Source organism: Lathamus discolor, chromosome 3 (genome assembly GCF_037157495.1).
Source record: "Lathamus discolor isolate bLatDis1 chromosome 3, bLatDis1.hap1, whole genome shotgun sequence".
In the NCBI taxonomy this organism is placed as follows: Eukaryota; Metazoa; Chordata; class Aves; order Psittaciformes; family Psittacidae; genus Lathamus; species Lathamus discolor.
In genome coordinates, this window is record NC_088886.1 from 79,352,103 (window position 1) to 79,370,733 (window position 18,631).

The 18,631-nt window shown below is 42.9% G+C and overlaps 1 protein-coding gene across 1 annotated transcript in view; it reads right to left on the reverse strand.

Moving 5' to 3' along the window:
- DNAH7 (dynein axonemal heavy chain 7) overlaps positions 1–17,871 on the reverse strand; it is a 108,898-nt gene extending 91,027 nt beyond the window's left edge. Inside the window, exons 1-10 of the mRNA XM_065669959.1 lie at positions 17,766–17,871; positions 9,535–9,603; positions 8,972–9,080; positions 8,711–8,858; positions 8,304–8,397; positions 6,939–7,119; positions 6,065–6,134; positions 3,306–3,431; positions 2,027–2,146; positions 73–256 (exon numbers count right to left, since the gene is read on the reverse strand). Coding sequence (XP_065526031.1) covers positions 73–256; positions 2,027–2,146; positions 3,306–3,431; positions 6,065–6,134; positions 6,939–7,119; positions 8,304–8,397; positions 8,711–8,858; positions 8,972–9,080; positions 9,535–9,603; positions 17,766–17,780 — 1,116 coding nt within the window. The 5' untranslated portion in view covers positions 17,781–17,871. The remainder of the gene's footprint in view (positions 1–72; positions 257–2,026; positions 2,147–3,305; positions 3,432–6,064; positions 6,135–6,938; positions 7,120–8,303; positions 8,398–8,710; positions 8,859–8,971; positions 9,081–9,534; positions 9,604–17,765) is intronic.
- Positions 17,872–18,631: the final 760 nt, after the last annotated feature.

Consider the following 18,631-nt stretch of genomic DNA (forward strand, 5'->3'; position numbering starts at 1 on the left):
AAATAAAGAGGAAACAAACTGTATATATATGGATAAACGATGCTGCTAGTATGCATATGAAAGACTACTTACTGCAGGTTGAGCAATTAAATCTGTAAAGTCTTGAATTGAATGTAAAAGTAAATGTTGTAGTTGAAGGGTCATTAAAGTGGCAGCAGAACCGAAGAAAGACTCTAATTTCCTGGTGCTGGCACCGCTGGGTACTTGTTTCCGTTTATTTCCCTGGTAAAAGATTTTCTGCACTTCTGGAAGCCAACTTAAAAGAATACAGTATCTTTAAGTTTTTCAAGTGACGAGCATTAATAAACTTGTGGTTTTACATTAACTGCTTATATTACATGCAGTCAAAAGATGCTGCAGTATGCTTGGGAAACCATATAACGCAAGTATGTCATATGGGAGCATCTTTGAAATCTACAGAATCATGTCTCTGAAAATGTTATTTACTATTATGGAACCATATTTAAAATAAAAGATAGTATGATAGTCAAGTATGCTATCTTGCTTTGGTCTCTTATTTATCAGGTGAGAAAGGCTTTGCAGGCAGCAAGCTTAAGTGCCAGGGTTATACAGTTCATTATACAGCCTTGCAACCTCAGTAGCTGTTAAAATGTGAGTACAATCCAAAGGGAATTCTTCCCACTTGCCCTTAACAAAAGTGAAATTGGCTCTTGTATTGCTGGGAAATAGGAAGAAAGCACAGAAGTGCACAGCTTTCAGTTAACAGCAGAAAGGCTCTTCAGAGCCAGGAAGAAATACATCTGAAAACAGTAAAGGCAATACATAGCAAAATCATGGGCAAGTATGGAAACAAAAACCTTCAAGGCTAATAGCATGAAAAAACAGCTTATTTGAGACTATAGTGGTCTCAACTGTTATTAAAAGCTGAGATAGTAAAAAATGCAGTAATATATAACTGCAGGAATCAAGCATTATTGATTAAAGAAAGATCAGATGCATACAAGCAATGCCTGGTCTGGTAGAGTGTGTCCCCGTCTGTGGCAGGGGTAGCTGGGGCTGGATGAGCTTTAAGGTTCCTTCCAACCCAAACCACTCATTGGTTCTAAGAAAAGGGTATGAAATTCCAGCAGTCTGTGCTTGCAGGGCCTGGGGTGAACTCAGCACTGCTGGATGTGTGGCTGGGAGCCCAAGGCAATTGCGTGACTTCAGCATCTGGGAAGGTTTTAAGTGACCATGGAACTTGGTAGAAGTGCTGTGGGTTTCTGGGGTTCCTCAAGCCCATCATTACTTGAAACAGCAAAATTTGTACTCTGGTTGGACCTGATGATCTTAAAGGTCTTTGCCAACCTAGCTGATTCTGTATTTCTGTGAATGCAGTCTGGCCACAAACATCAAAAAAAGACCTAGCAATTTTGATGCTTTATTTGACAACTTAACTGCAGCACACTGAGAGCACCACCAGGAAAACTGCCTGTTGTCTTTTAAAACATCTTGGACTGAACAAACAAATGTTATGGGTGAGGCACTTGACTGGGCTGCCCAAGGAAGTTGTGAATGTTCCGTCCCTGGCAGAGTTCAAGGCCAGGTTGGATAGAATCTTGGGTGACATGGTTTAGTGTGAGGTGTCCCTGACAATGGCAGGGGGGCTGGAATTTGATGATCTTAAGGTCCTTTCCAACCCTAACTATTCTATGATTCTGTGAAATTATTAATAGTAGCAACATTTTATTTTCTCACTTATCCAACACAAATCAGTCCACAAAACAAAAGCTTTTGTCATAACAGACTGAAATACATTGCTGTTGATCTCTAAGAAGTGAGCAAAATACATGCCACCAAAAGTTAGAATAAGTGCACAAATTGTGATACCATGCTCAACACTCACACAACAGCTTTTGTTCAAAGGCCTCAAATAATTTCACAACACTATAACTCATTTTTCAATATGGATGATTAAAATGGGACATTTCTTCTCCCTCCAGAAAATTCAGAGTTTCAGAAACAGCTGAAGGAAAAGTTAAATCTTTAATTCTAACTTAAAAAATATGGATACACTGGAACATACTTCTTAGACAGAACCGCTCTGGCTTTTTCAATTTCCTTCATGATTTTATTCTGGAATCCTGAGAGGTCCTCAGCTTCTGGTTGATTGTGAAATATTTTTGTATCAAGAAGGCGGAAATTTCTGAAACAATATAACATGAATATTTTAGGAGCATATTCACTCTAACTTGGTTTTTAATCTTTTTTCAATAAAACCCTTTTCATTTTTCACAAAGCTTAAAGGATTTTTAAACATTTAAAAATAATGTTCATTTCAGAAATTAGCATTTATTGCTTCAGAACAACCACACAAAAGCATTGCAGTACTGCCTGTATGCATGGTCTTAAATTGAAGTAGTAGTTATTACATTTGAGCATATTAATAACTAATTTCAGAGGCAGAATTTGTGTATATATTATATAGCATTCCTTTCCAGGACTGGATGGCTTCTTACAAATACTGCAAAGCAGCATAAAAATAAATAAATTACCACCTAAATCTAGCTTCAAAATCATTTTCAGGTTTTAGATTTTTTAAAGACATTGGCTAAATTTTGTCTCCTACTCAACAGATACAACAAAAACAGAACAAAACCCACAAAGGAAACAAAAAAACCCCAAACCAACCAACAAACCCAACCAAAACCAAAACCCTGTCCCTGCAACTTGTTCTGGCTTCTGGCCTGGACAGGTCAGTTCATTCTCTTTTGTTTCATCAGTCAAGAAATAAGCAAGCAGTTTGGTCTACTCTGGAAAGCAGAAAATAATAGCCCATCTAATGCCTTTTGCCCTTGCTAACCAGATAAGGGGGGGGGGGGGGGGGGGGGAAATGTATGTGCCCCCCTAGGCAAGATAGCAACTCTTCTCTTGGGAGACAGACTGTTTTGAATGTTCCTGACCTGAGAAAGACCAAGCTCTAAAGAAAACTAAATATGAAATGGCTAAACTATTCAATTTTCATGTGTAGCTTCTTGCTTAAAACTGCCTAGATACCAAAGGAAATGAAGATAGTAAAGTGTTCCATGTGATTTCTGGGGAAGTACAGATAGGAAACTTGATCACTATGGAGGAACAGTTGGCAGAAATTATTCACAGAATAAAGTTACAGAGACCACACAACACATCTGGGATAATAGCTTTTGAACAAAGCCATCAGAACCATGATCAGATGCATATATTGTAGCAGTGCAAAATTCAATAGAGCAAACTGGAAATCTTAAGATATCACCATCCATTATTTCCCTATACAGATTCTGAAATCACTGAGCAGCTGAAACCTAAGAGATGTAGTTAACACTTACTTAAATGAGGTCTCCCATAAGTTCAGAACAGCAAGCATTGTAGGATTTATTGCATGCAAATTTGCTTTCATGTAACTGCATGCTGACAAGAAAGACTTGTTCCAAGGCTTTGGCACTACTGCTATTCTAAAAAAAAGAAATAGAAAATCAACCACAAAGCCATCAAGATACAGTAAGATGAATGTAGATGTGCGAAAAACCAATATATATATACATTTAAGATAATTGTTCTGCATCCCAGAAAGCACAAAATTCAGGAGATAAATCTAGCTTTCTCCTCATTATCCAGATACCAAAAAAAAAAGTCTTAAAAAATTGACCAGTGTATGATAAAGAATAATATGAGAGAAATACTGGCCAGAGCCTAAGAAATCTGTAGCCTATTCATGGTGTCTTATATTTAGCATGTAAGAAAATTGTTATACATACATAATGTGTATAGTCAACAAATTTTTCTACAATAAGTTGTATCTCTGTTTATGCTTATCACATCAAATCTATAAAAGCTCATAAATTTAGTGCCTTTCATAAACTCAGTCTGCTTTCAATTTTTTTAAAACATCAAGCTATTTTGGTGGAGGTTTTTTATATACTCATAGCCTTTATTTTCTTTAAAAACAACTGTCAACTTCTACAGACAGTCTGATTTTACTATTAAAATACTAAGCACTGCAACTTAAGTAGTATATATTGCAATCTTTAGGTTGCAAGGGAAAAGCAAAAACACTCCTGACAACTTTGCCATATAACACTGTTCTCATTTCCTTAATGAACGCCTATTAAAGAAAATGATAATTCTGATATCAAACCTTCATCCATTTCTCAGTAAACCTGCATTCTATAATGAACAGAATTAGCAGTCACAGGAAGTTAAAAAGTTTTTCCACATCTATCCTACGTATTTCTTTAGACGAAAATTTCACATTTCAAATACAGTTAATGGAATTAAACTGTTACCAATTATTATCCTGCTAGAAGAATTTTGTAGGTTTGGATTTGCACCTAAATGAGATACATAAGCCCATATACCAACTATTGTGATGTCCTACACAGTTCCTAGAGGATACTAGGTGCTAGTCGATGAGAAAATGAACATGAGCCGGCTGCAGTGTGCACTCACAGCCCAGAAAGCCAACCGCATCCTGGGCTGCATCAAAAGAAGCGTGACCAGCAAGTCCAAGGAGGTGATCCTGCCCCTCTACTCTGCTCTTGTGAGACCTTACCTGGAGTATTGTGTGCAGTTCTGGTGTCCTCAACATAAAAAGGACATGGAACTGTTGGAACAAGTCCAGAGGAGGGCCACGAGGATGATCAGGGGACTGGAGCACCTCCCGTATGAAGACAGGCTGAGGAAGTTGGGGCTGTTCAGCCTGGAGAAGAGAAGGCTGCGTGGAGACCTAATAGCAGCCTTCCAGTACCTGAAGGGGGCCTATAGGGATGCTGGGGAAGGACTCTGTCAGGGACTGTAGTGACAGGACAGGGGGTAACCGGTTAAAACTTAAACAGGGGAAGTTTAAATTGGATATAAGGAGGAAATTCTTTCCTGTTAGGGTAGTGAGACACTGGAATCGGTTGCCCAGGGAGGTTGTGAGTGCTCCATCACTGGCGGTGTTCAAGGCCAGGTTGGATGAAGCCTTGTGTGGGATGGTTTAGTGTGAGGTGTCCCTGCCCATGGCAGGGGGGTTGGAACTAGATATCTTGAGGTCCTTTCCAACCCTAACTATTCTATGATTCTATGATTCTATGATACAGAATATCTACAAAGAATCCAATGTAAAAGGCGTAAAAAGTTCCTCGTGTATTACTTTCCTTTTTAAGATGCAAATTGCTTAAGTAACAACTGTCACAGCCACCCCTTTTACTATAATCTAACCTAATTTACCATTTGATATCTAAAAGCATCTACCTTAAACCACAGGCCAGAAATTATTTACAATGAAACTACTCAGTAATGCTATCATCAGTACAGAGCCTGATTAATACTGGTGGAAATGTTTTGTTTCTGCACAATTCATAAGATTTGATTCCTCTACTAGGCAAACATATCGCACCATTTTTGGCTACACTTACGAATGAGGTACCTCTTCACCTTCACGTGTCAGGAAGAATTAAAGTATGCTCTACGAAAGTTGATTCTTGGTAGGCTGATTTACACTGGACAGATGTGTGATCCTGGGAGTAGCACTACACTCTTTTTCAGTGGACTGCTGACTTTTTAAGACAAGTATAAATGGGACTGAAATACTCCACTACTCCAAGCTGGAAGTTGCTACACATTAGAAAACCCAACGTCTATCACTGTTTACACTTCATATTGCTGAATTGTTCTGAGGAACAAGTCAGTCTATATTTATTACATTCTTATATCTGTGTATATACTGAGCCAAACCATCACAATCTGTAAACAAGATAGAGCTTCAGTGAAATCTATGTAAACATGACATTCTTCCATAGCTTACAACAGCTGAGACATAAGCATTTGGCCACCTATACCAATGCTGCGGAGTTAATTGTTAGACTTTTTACCAGTTAAGTACTGCTAAACAAAACTAATTCCAAACGACCTTTCAAGATAAACACATATTTTACAGGGATTTTCCAAAGAAGCTGTATAATGATATTATCTGAATTTACACAATGAATAACTAAGCCTTATTTACAGCTGACACTGACTACTGAGCATGAAGATTGTTCATTATACATACTATTCTACCCCACTGTTCTGCCATTAGTGTTTTCGAATAAATGTATTTTCTTACTCTGCACGATGAGGGAGATCATCTTTCTTGTCTTCATCTTTTTCCCTGGTGTCTCTTAAAACAAAGTCAACTGAAAAAAAGTATTAAAAAAAAGGGGGGGGGGGGGGAAGAAAAGCCAAAATAAGCTCAGCAAATAAACAGAATCATAGAATCATTTAGGCTGGAAAAGACCCTTAAGATCATAGTGTCCAACCATTAACCTAGCACTGCCAAGTCCACCACTTAACCATGTTCTTAAGTGCCACATATACATCTTTCAAATACCTCCAGGCATGGGGACTCCACCACTTCCCTGGGCAGCCTGTTCCAATGCCTGACCACCCTTTCAGTGAAAAAATTCACCTTTTTGGTGAAGAGAATGATAGCCACCTCGCTACAGCCTCCTTTCAGGTAGCTGCAGGCAGCAGTAAGGATTCCCCTGAGCCTCCTTTTCTCCAGGCTAAACAACCCCAGTTTCCTCAGCTGCTCCTCACAGGACTTGTTCTCTAGACCCTTCACCAGTTTGATTGCTCTTCTTTGGACATGCTCCAGCACCTTAATGTCCCAACCAAAACACTCAAACACATAACTCATTGAAATGAATGGTTTTACCTAAATATACATGAAAAGAGATTTAGGAGAAAGCATTATTAATAACATAATGCTTTTAAAAACTATTGACAGATCAATAATAATGAATATTATCATATTTGGTTATAACAAAGATAAGAAAACCTACGTATTCTTTTTTATTAAAATGTGCCTCTAACACCCAAGAGAGCACTTTTATATAACAATTCCACAATGGCAGCTCTCAGCAGCAAACAACACTCAGTGAACACTCTTTAATATTAGCAACTTAGGAGAAAATGCAAGTAAACTTCTGGAAATCTACCTATAGCCTTTTTTACACTCAGAAGATAATCTTCTTTTATTTCATCAGTCAGTGAACGTATACTTTCACTGTGTACTTTCAGATGTTGTGGAATTAAAGCTAAGATGTGGTCTATCCAAGACTGATCCACTGGGGACACATTTGCTGTATCAATTCCATGGCGAACGTAGTAGTAGTATTTCTGCAGGATAAAAGAGTAAGATGTATCAGCTAAGTCAATTATTAGACAGTCATTGCTACTACAGGTTTAACTAGAGATACGGGCTTATTTAGTAAAAATAAATGTAATTAATATTATGTTTTTAATTACATCATTAAATCTGATCTCAATACCTTCATCAGCCTGTCAAACACTAGTGGGTAGAATAATGATAAAAAGCCTCAAGATAGAAAAACAGGGTATAGTGGCATAAGCCCCATTTCATTTCTCTGATAAGAGCAAAATAACAAAAATTTTATTGAAGAATGGACATAACTCATAGAAATCTGGCTTCTGTTTGGTTTTTCCTTTTCCAATTCTATAATTCTGATGAGATGCCTCTCCTTTGCACTGCCCCAGTACCAACCTTTCCTTTAAATAGATTTCCAATATATATTCATCCACCTCGTAATTCCAGTGCTGCCATTATTATTCATTAGATCTGGGGCTAGTCCATATATTCAAAAAGCAAGCCATACATTCTGGTGAGTTTTGTTTAGATATGCAACATACAGCTCAGAATATGAATGCATAACACAAATAAGTACATTTGCTTGTATGCCAGCATTTAAACAGGCATATGAAATGTGATTAACAAAAAGCACTAAAGGAAAGCACTAAAAAACACTAAAGGAGCACTAAAGGAAACCCAGATGAAGAAATGAAGAATGGACTACCAACTGGAAGCTTACCAACATTAATCTATTTCAATCCATTTATCCCAAAAAGAACTTGACCTATATTAAAGATACATAAACTACAAAATTCTGTATACAATCGTGTCATAGAAGGTATCTTAAACCAGAATGAGAATGAAGAACAACCCAGCCTTTATATAAGGGTAACCCAAAGAGAACTGCTCAATTGCTCAAAGCAGTGCACCCTCCCTTGCAAATTATTCTCGCCTTCAGTAAGTGTAGAAAAGATTAATTTATTACTTCCTGACATCAGTTATCCTCCAGTTGTTATTCCATTCTGAAATTCTTTGATTCATCCATCCATTCCTAATGCTCCATTCTCAGCAATAACACTATGGTGTGAAACTAATAGTATAAGAGTATATCACTGTCAGTCATCTCTCATTGTATCAACCATCTTGTCAAAATTTACAATAAGTGACTGGCACTGCATTTCATTTAATACTCTAGAAAACTGTCTTTAGCTACCAAAATGTCCTTCTCTACTGGTGTAGAAGAATCTGCTTCTGACGGCTGGGTTCCATCAGGGGACAGAAGCTGTTCTTCAGGAAGGTCTTGGTGCCTGAGACAAAAAAAACACAGTAAAATAAAGAATATGCATGACATTCTTCAGATACATTTTACTGGTGTAAGTAACATATAGTCATTCTACATGTCAGTTGTGAACAAACAGAACAAAAAAGGGAACTGGCAAAACTTGACAATGAGCATATGACATTCTGATTCAAAAAGAACACTGAAGCATGTGACCAAATTTGTATTTTACTTGCTAAGGTATCTTTTCAAATTGGTGATATAGTTCATGCTCATATACATACTTTTTGGTTCATTTATCAAAAGGGAAAAACACATTATTCAAAGATAAGGGAACTCACAATATAAAGTCAACAAGTGCACTTCTGAATCGTTCTTGTTTTTTCAGATGGCTGGTGCTCTGCAGTGTAGAAGTTGATGGTCCAGCGCCTCCTTTATTACCTGTAGAATCCTGTATCTTCCGTCTCTTGGATCTCACCTCGAAATATTCTTGCAGAAAACACATTTTGAAATTAAGTTTAAAAAAAAGGTTCAAATGCACCACACATATGTTTATGTTTCCAAGAGGTTTTGTTTATTAGGACTAAAAATATTAACCTTACCAGATGAACATTCATTTTTTACAGTAAACTCATCTGACTCATCATCTTTCTGTTCTTTGCTCAGACGGAATGAAGGACAAGTCTGCTGCCATAGTGGTTTAGACCTTATCTGGAATGAGTATTTTATATTTTAATTTTTTGTAAGTGCTACTTATACACACTTCAAGACTTCTTAAATATAGCAAATCAACGATACTGTAGCCTCATACATAGCAGGAATAAGCCATCATAAAAATTGTCCAATAAACAACTAATAAGTTGCCCTCCAATTCTAAATATTCAGACTATGGATAAGATACAAGCATGTTATATATGATATTTGTAAACTTTCTAGTTATATGCCTTACTTAAATATTTTCAAACTGGGTCAAATATTGTACTTTCAATGTTTACCAAGTATCGAAATATCAACAATGCTCCATATGCAGATATAACAAAAATATATAGTGCAGAAAGAGAATATACATCTCAGCATATACCTGAATGAGAACTATGGTCTTCATAAAACCATGCTGTGAAATATATTTCAAACGAAAGCTTAAAAAAAATGCCAACAAAACTACCTGAGGCAACTGTGGTAGTACTAAGTTCTCTGTCTTCTTTGTCGACTTCCTTCTGACACTTGGACCGGGCTTGGAAAGGAAAACAAAAGAAGGAAAATCACAACTAGAAATTTAAAATTACCACTAATATTAACTTTGTGACCAGTTAAAATTGTAAACTAGCTCTAATTCCATTTTTATCTCTTAAATAGTAACATTTACACCTACAGTTTTATATCACTTCCCCTATTCTTGCTAGAATGTTTCCACATAGAATACAACCTTCTCAAATGACTTTGAAAAATCAGAGCTCTATGTCCTGGGTTCAGCAGTAGCAGTCATTTCTCTCCTTCTCAGTAGCTGGTGCAGCGCTGCGTTTTGACTTTCGGCCTGAGAACAGAGCTGATAACACAAATGTTTCAGTCTGACCAAGGACTTTCTGAGCCTCATGCTCTGCCAGGGAGGAGGGAAAGCTGGGAAGAAGCAGAGACAGGACACCTGACCCAAACTCACCAAAGAGGTATTCCATACCACAGCACGTCATGCCCAGGATGTAACGGGGTGTTACCCAGAAGGGCTTGAACTGGAGGGTTGGACGAGGTATCGGTCAGTGCTTGGTCGGGAGGGTCAAACTCGTTCGGCAGTGGTATTGTATTCTTTTCCCTTGTTATTTTCTCTTATCAATATTATCATCAGTGGCAGCAGCAGTGGTTTGTGTTATACCTTAGTTACTGGGCTGTTCTTATCTCAACCCGTGGGAGTTACATTCTCTCAATTCTCCTCCCCATCCCTCCGGGAGTGGGGGGGAAGGGGATGAAGGAAAGGAAGAGGGAGAAAAGGCGGGGGAGTGAGTGAATGAGCTGTGTGGCTCAGTTTAAACCACGACAGTTCTTTTTGGCGCCAAACCTGGGGCACGAAGAGCTGAGATAACGACAGATCTGACCAGATTAATAGTCACTCGTCACAATGCTGATTTATTGGCTCTCAAAGTTGTTTCTCTTGATCTCGCAGTTTCAGAATGCTGTACATTACTTAGAGCCGGTATTTGCTGTGTTAATCAAGTGTGGGGCTTGGGCTAAGGTTCTTGTTTCACTGTATTTTATGGCAATGACTTGGAATACGGTTGGGCTCCAGCAGCAGGGTGGGATGGCCGTGGTCGTGGACTCGTACCCGGCCGTCCCGCTGCTCTTCACCGTCCTGGCCCTTGTCCTCGCCTCCGTTCTTGTGAGGCTGCGGGGAGCCGAGGGGGAGCGGCCCCGGGAGCCGGCGGCGGCGGAAGGGGCCCGGGAGAGCGGCCCCGGGGACCAGGCGGCGGCGGGAGCGGGGCCGGAGGCCGGGAAGGAGGCGGCTGCTGAGCAGCGGGAGGGGGCGGCGGAGGAGCCGAGCCCGGCGGAGGAGCCGAGCCCCGCGGCCGAGCCCAGCCCCGCGGCGGCCGAGGGCATCCCCCGGCAGCCGCCCGCCGAGCCCAGGAGGATGCAGGAGCCCAGGCAGCATTTCCCAGCACGGCAGAGGAGGAAGAGCTGCACCCAGGGAAAGAGAAGCCGGTGGTGGGAGAGCCGGCAAGCACAGCAGCTGCACCAGCCCCAGGGACAAGCACAGCAGCAGCATTCGAGAGTTCTGAAGGGTTCGAATGGCCTTTGGGTACCCTTGGTACCTGCCTGCTGGTTGTGATGGGGATCAGCATGTTGGCACACACACACGACCAGGTTGTCTGATCTGAGAAGTCCAGCAGAGTCGGGTTTGGGTCTTGTCTAGAGTTAGACGATGATACAGGAGGTGCAGGAGATTTTCCCCAAGGCTGGACAGTCGCGAGTGGCAGAGTGTGTGGGACAGTATGAGCGAGTATCTAGTCCACTGGGCCCCTCCAGTGCTTTGGAAGCATTGGAGATGGAAGGCAGCTGTATGGAATCCCCAGCAACAAGCTGCAGAAACTGCTGAAGGGAATGGTGAATTATTTTGAGCCTGGTGGGCCCATGGCACTTCGGGTCATCAGGGCAGAGACGCAACATAGAGACGGACTCATGATCGAGGGGTGGACTTAGCAATGGACACTATTGCCCAGGTTATTCACGAGTGTGAACACTGCACACAGCCTCTCCTGCTCTGAGAGACTGTAACAAGAGATGGAGCCTAACATCACGGACCAGATGGACTCAGCAGCTTTATAGCGACTGGTCCATGCACTAAGAGTGCACTGAGATAAGAGTGATGGTATATTGAAAATGTGGGATCTGAGCATGATGTGAATGGTATGGAATAAGGAGTGGATACTGTCCTGGGTTCAGCAGTAGCAGTCATTTTTCTCCTTCTTAGTAGCTGGTGCAGTGTTGCGTTTTGACTGTCGGCCTGGGAACAACACTGATAACACAAATGTTTTAGTCTGACCAAGGACTTTCTGAGCCTCATGCTCTACCAGGGAGGAGGGAAAGCTGGGAGGAAGCAGAGACAGGACACCTGACCCAAACTCACCAAAGGGGTATTCCATACCACAGCACGTCATGCCCAGGATGTAACAGGGAGATACCCGGAAGGGCTTGAACTGGAGGGTTGGACAAGGTATCGGTCGGTGTTCGGTCAGGGGGGGTCAAACTCGTTCAGCGGTGGTTTTGTATTCTTTTCCCTTGTTATTTTCTCTTATCAATATTATCATCAGTGGCAGCAGCAGTGATTTGTGTTATACCTTAGTTACTGGGCTGTTCTTATCTCAACCCGTGGGAGTTACATTCTCTCAATTCTCCTCCCCATCCCTCCAGGAGCGGGGGGACAGGGTGGAGGGAGAGGGTGGAAGGTGGAGAGAAGGAATGAAAGAGGGAGAAAAGGGGGGCGAGTGAGTGAACGAGCTGTGTGGCTCGGTTTAAACCACAACACTCTGACAAATTAATTTTAGGCTGGGAAGCCTGTATGTTACCTTTCTGCTAAGCTATACACTAAAACATTACAAGATACTATTAAATAATACAAATAAACAATTTTCTTATTGCCATTCTTCAGTCACCATTTTAAAAATACAAAATGGTCCTTTTTTTTCTAATCTATAAGCTTTCATTCAAAAGTGTCCAGTATTTTCCGCTTTTCCATACTTCTGATCCCTCAGCATCAGACATCAAAGCTGGCTGTCCAAAAGCACTCCCTGACCATGCCCAGGACTCTGTCTAGCACAAAGTACAGCACCTTCCAATAAACAAACGAGACAATCTAGTTGTAAAAATATTTAAAGTTGGTGCTAATACAACTGCCTTTGGCTATTCTATTTCTCCTCTGGTTTACACTAACACCTCCACCCCACCACTGCCCACACCACCTCCCTCCATGCAGCTGCATTTGCAGTAATATTGCATGTCTATGCTACAGCCATTCTCTTTCTGCTTTGTGTCCTATTTAAAGGTTGTAACGGAGGAAAGACAGCGCAGAAAGTTTGTGTAGACATACCCAAGCTACCCTTAACTAAGTTGGGTTGGCCATCATTTGTAATGCAGCTGCTCTGGAGTAGAACTGGAGTAAGTTTTAGGCACTTAACTATTCACATGAATTTTGCAGTCAAGGATAAACTCTGGCAATTCCCAAGTGAGCCAAAAATCAGATCAGGCTCCAAAGATAACCTCTTTCAAAATAATGACAGCGATAAAATACATACAGACCGACATTATCAGTTAGAATCATAGAATAGTTAGGGTTGGAAAAGACCTTAAGCTCATCTAGATCCAACCCCCTGCCACAGGCAAGGGCACCTCACACTAAACCATGTCACCCAAGGCTCTGTCCAACCTGGCCTTGAACACCGCCAGGGATGGAACATTCACAGCTTCCCTGAACAACCCATTCCAGTGTCTCACCACCCTTACAGTAAAGAATTTCTTCTTTGTATCCAATCTAAACTTCCCCTGTTTAAGTTTTAACCCATTACCCCTTGTCCTGTCACTACAGTCCCTGATGAAAAGTCCCTCCCCAGCATCCTTATAGGCCCCCTTCAGATACTGGAAGGCTGCTAAGAGGTCTCCATGCAGCCTTCTCTTCTCCAGGCTGAACAGCCCCAACTTCCTCAGCCTGTCTTCATACGGGAGGTGCTCCAGTCCCCTGATCATCCTCGTCGCCCTCCTCTGGACTTGTTCCAACAGTTCCATGTCCTTTTTATGTTGAGGACACCAGAACTGCACACAATACTCCAGGTGAGGTCTCACAAGAGCAGAGTAGAGGGGCAGGATCACCTCCTTGGACCTGCTGGTCACGTTCCTTTTGATGCAGCCCAGGATACGGTTGGCTTTCTGGGCTGCGAGCACACACTGCTGGCTCATGTTAGGTTTCTCATCAGCCAACACCCCCAAGTCCTTCTCTGTGGAGACGTGGCTAACAGAGAAAGGTCACGTTCCCATCAACGAGCTGAAATAGAACATTTGTTTAGAGAATGGTGCAGACTTACTAGCACCAGATAATGAGGAACTGAGGGACATCTGGAGGGAAGCGCCATGCTCTGGCCAATTACAGACAAGGACACTAACGAATAAACAAGATAAGCACATAAAAATAGAGGATCTAAAAGTACACAGTTTATCCGCAAAAATAAGGAGCTTACGCAATGCCTTACTTATGCCAGAACCAATCAAGCGCCTAGTATTTGCATATTCATGTATTACTGTTGCTATATTAACCTGAGGTAGAAGCCCAATAAACGAATCACGCTTATGGATCACAATGGTCATGTCCTGATTCCTCCCTGCTGTTACACTTCTCCACAGGGCCGTTCTGAACCTCTTCTTTGCCCAGTCTGTAGCTGTGCCTGGGATTGCTCTGACCCAGGTGTAGGACCCTGCACTTGTCATGGTTAAACTTCATGAGGTTGGCATCTGCCCACCTCACAAGCGTGTCAAGGTCCCTCTGGATGGCATCCCTTCCCTCCAGCTATCAACCAAACCACACAGCCTGGTGTCATCAGCAAACTTGCTGAGGGCGCACTCAATCCCAATGTCCATGTCACCAACAAAGATGTTGAACAGGACCGGTCCCAACACCGATCCCTGAGGGACACCACTCGTTACCGGTCTCCAGCCGGACATCGAGCCATTGACCACAACTCTTTGTGCGCGGCCGTCCAGCCAGTTCTTTATCCACCAAGTGGTCCATCCATCAAATTGCTATCTCTCCAATTTAGAGACAAGGATGTCGTGTGGGACAGTGTCAAATGCTTTGCACAAGCCAAGGTAGATGACATCAACTGCTCTACCCCGTCCATCAGTTCCGTAGCCCCATCATAGAAGGCCACCAAACTGGTCAGGCAGGATTTCCCCCTAGTGAAGCCATGCTGGCTGTCACCAAGCACCTTGTTGTTTTTCATGTGCCTTAGCATGCCTTCCAGGAGAACCTGCTCCAAGATTTTGCCAGGCACAGAGGTGAGACTGACTGGTTTGTAATTCCCTGGGTCACCCATTTTCCCCTTCTTGAAAATGGGGGTTATACTTCCCCTTTTCCAGTCATCGGGAACTTCACCTGACTGCCATGATTTTTCAAATATGATGGACAATAGCGGTTGTTAGCAAACTCATTCCAGCTCTAGGGAGTTCTTCCCTGAAGGCAATGGGGACAAATTCCTTGGCTACCACTAGCTGCAAGAGGGAGTCACACAACAGAATGTTTTAAGTATCTTGTTTCAAAATCAACAGCACTACTCTTTTAATGAACCATAGTTCTGTATTCCCCTTAACTCTGAGATTAGACACATCCCTTTGAATAGAGATCAAAATGTCTCGTGAATTTAAGTGCACTAAACACCAAGCAGGCCAATTTTAATATTTTTAACCTAGCTTTTGGCAAACACAGGAAAAGTGAGTGAAGACTTTTCCACAATAACCACAGATCTCTTTCAGTCCATTATTTAATGCTCTGGCCAGTCTATCTTCCAGCTAGGCACGGCCCACATTCAAGATTCTGCACACCTCAAAACTAATGCCCATACCAGTATCAGTCTGCAGTGACACAGATGAGTAACTTGTTTCAGCATAAATGAGGGAAAAGCAGTATTGTAACTGATAATACAGAAAGATTTACATGACAAGCCTGCTTTTGTCTGGTAAGCTGAGCAGTTGTAACTTTACTGAAAAAGCCATTTGTTTCTCTGTAGTCTAAATGTTCAGCTACAGAAAGATTCTTACCACAAACCATGTAACAGCTACCAGTCTCTTCTAATACTAGCAGGAATGCATCTCCCAACAGTGGATCCACACAGCATCATAAAACTACTTCTCAAGCCAGTAAGCCTACAGGATGCAGTATAGCCTGCGGACAGTTTGGATTGGTTTGGACACAGCTCTATACAAACATGCTATGACAGAATTATAGACAAAATTAGGCTGAAAAGGGTTTCTGATTATCCAGTCTCCTTCTCAAAGCAGTTCTAGGTAGAAAAAGTTAGGTCAGATTGCACAGGGCCTTGTCTGTTTGGGATCTGACATTCTCTAAAGCCATGGGGAACGTTCTCTGGGCAACCTTCTCCCCTACTTAATCATGTCACTGTGAAGAACATCATCCTTATGCTTACTTCGAATTTCCCTCCTGGCAACTTGAGAGCATTGCCTCTCCTCCTTCTGCTGCACAGCACCAAGCAGAACCAGGCACCATTTTCTCTCTAGTTGAGGCAATGAAGAGAATGAAACTACATTCCCCTGCCCCTTTCTGTTCTCCAAGCTAAACACACACAGTCCCCTCAGACTCTCTTCATACACCAAGTGCTCCAGCTCCCTAACCATCCCTGATGGACTCTGGTTTATCAACAGCTTTAGAGCGGCTGGACCAGAGCTGGCTTAGGGAAATGTCACCTTAGGTGCTTCTGAACTGTGAGTTAGAGACACTTCGTTCTCCACGTCTTGCACAATGAGGCTGAAATATAAAGCTCACTGTTTGTCTGGTTCAGATTTCAAAGCAGAGAACAGATGGCGTCTACTACCCTCTGAAGGGAGTGGAGGGGGAAAAATAAAACAAGAATTAAAATAAATCTTTTCTATGGAAAAAATGGGTTTGAATTCCTAAAAGAGAATGATCAACTTCTCCCTGTGACAAGGTCCACAGTCATAATTCTTAGATTCCTGGTTAGGAACAAGTAACAGAAACCTGGGTATTTTTACAAATAACAGGGCTATAAAAGTGACCACGACTACCTGGTATTTATACAAAACATTACGCAGTTTTGTACAGGTTTTCTTCTGTTGGAAACCAGAATCCAGCACCACAACTTACACCTCTGAGCTGCTGGTACTGATAAACTCCATGTTGAAAGTAGTTCTGCTCAAAACAGTGCCAATGTTTTAACATTCTATACTGCAAACTTACTGCTGGCAAGAAGAGATACTAAAAAGAGAGTCCTGGGCAGTGAGGACTAGCTCAGGCAGTTACAAGCAGCCAACTCACTCCCTCAGGTACGCACCTCAAGGAAAGACACACCAGAGGAAAACTGGCGAGCTTTTAACTCACGGGAGGAAGTTACTGACTGATTTCACTTTCAGAAGTCTCAAAGATTTCATTAGAGGGAAACAAATCTGAAGGAGGACAAACTCAAAACAGACTGAAAGAGCAGGACTGACGCACTAACCAAGAACAGCAATAAGTACATTAACCAAGTACAACCCAATCTGCCCACTAGAAGAATACCACAAATTAGTGTCTGTTAATGCCCAGCGATCTAAAACCACATTCATGGCTAAAAGCTTCTACTGGCTTTCGGCTTCAGCATTTGAGCTTGCTGCAATTCTGGAAACAAACTGAACTAATTAAACTCTCATCACGGTTCATGTTTAAAACCCGCCCCCCCCATTTAAAGGGAATCCGGGCAGCCGCAAGAAGGACCATGTTGTTGCTACAGATCTCACTTAAGGAGTTCACAGCACGGACACCACAGCTGAGTTTTTCTGGAAAGTACCAGGCACAACCAGCCCACAACTCATGGAGGAGCCTACAACTGAAGCTCGGCTGCCCCCCGGGAGGTCTCAGCTTACACAGCGCAAGCATTTAATTAACCGTCAGTGATTTCAGACGCTTAATTCACAAGAGTTATTTAAGGTTTAAAGGCAAAACCCCACTTTTCAGATGAGAACCAACCCCGCCGGTACCAAGTGCACCCGAACGTTCTGCCCTGTGCCCCGCAGGCAGCGAGCGCTGCCCAGGCCCTTGCCCTCAGCCAGCGCGGCCCGCAGGCCCGCCACGGGACCCTCAGCCTCCTCCCGCCGCTGCCTGCGGGCTGGGCTGCCCTCTCTCCCCTCACCCCGTACCTGCTCGGTGCCCATGTCCGCGCCGCCGAGGCAGCGCTGCCCGGACGCCGTCACCTAGCAGCGCCGGGCCGCCGTTGGCCAACGGCCCGGGGCGAGGCGAGGCGAGGCGCGGGGGGGCAGCGGCCGCCGCTCTCAACCGTCGCTCCAGGCAACCCGCAGCGGGCCACAGCGCGGAAGGTGGCGGCTGCTTCGCTGCTCCTCCGGCCCGCCCCGCGTTACCACACAGCAGAAAACGTGCGGAGCTGCTGCAGGGAAGAACGTCCCGCACCTGAATCCAAGGTACGGCTTGTTCCCTGCCGCCGGGGGAGCGCACCCGGCCCCGGCTCCATGTGGTGGAGTAGCCCGAGGCTGCCTGACCTGGTGGGGCTGATGGAGCCTGTTTTGCTGTGTACAAGCTCATAAGCAATAATGGATTGCACGTGTGATGTTTGCTTTTAAGCTACGGCAATGTATTCACAGCTATGTCAAGCTGAATTTCATCTTTGCTGCACTTTCATCTGAGAGCATCTTCCAGTAGAAAATACTTATAAAATCACAGAATCATAGAGTCAGCTAGGTTGGAAAAGACCTTTAAAATCATCATTTTCAACCATTGCCCCAGGACGGCCAAGACCGCCACTAAACCGTATAACTCGGGGCCTCATCTACACAGTTTGTGAACACTTCCAGGGACAGTGATTCCACCGCTGCCTTGGGCAGCCTGTTCCGATGCCTCATCACCTTTCAGTGAAGAAATTGTTCCTAATATCCAGTCTAAACCTCCCCTTGATGCAGCTTGAGGCCATTACCTCTTGTCCTACAGCTTGTTACTTGGGAGACCACCCACCTCCTCTCTTCATCCTCATTTCAGGTAGTTGCAGAGAATG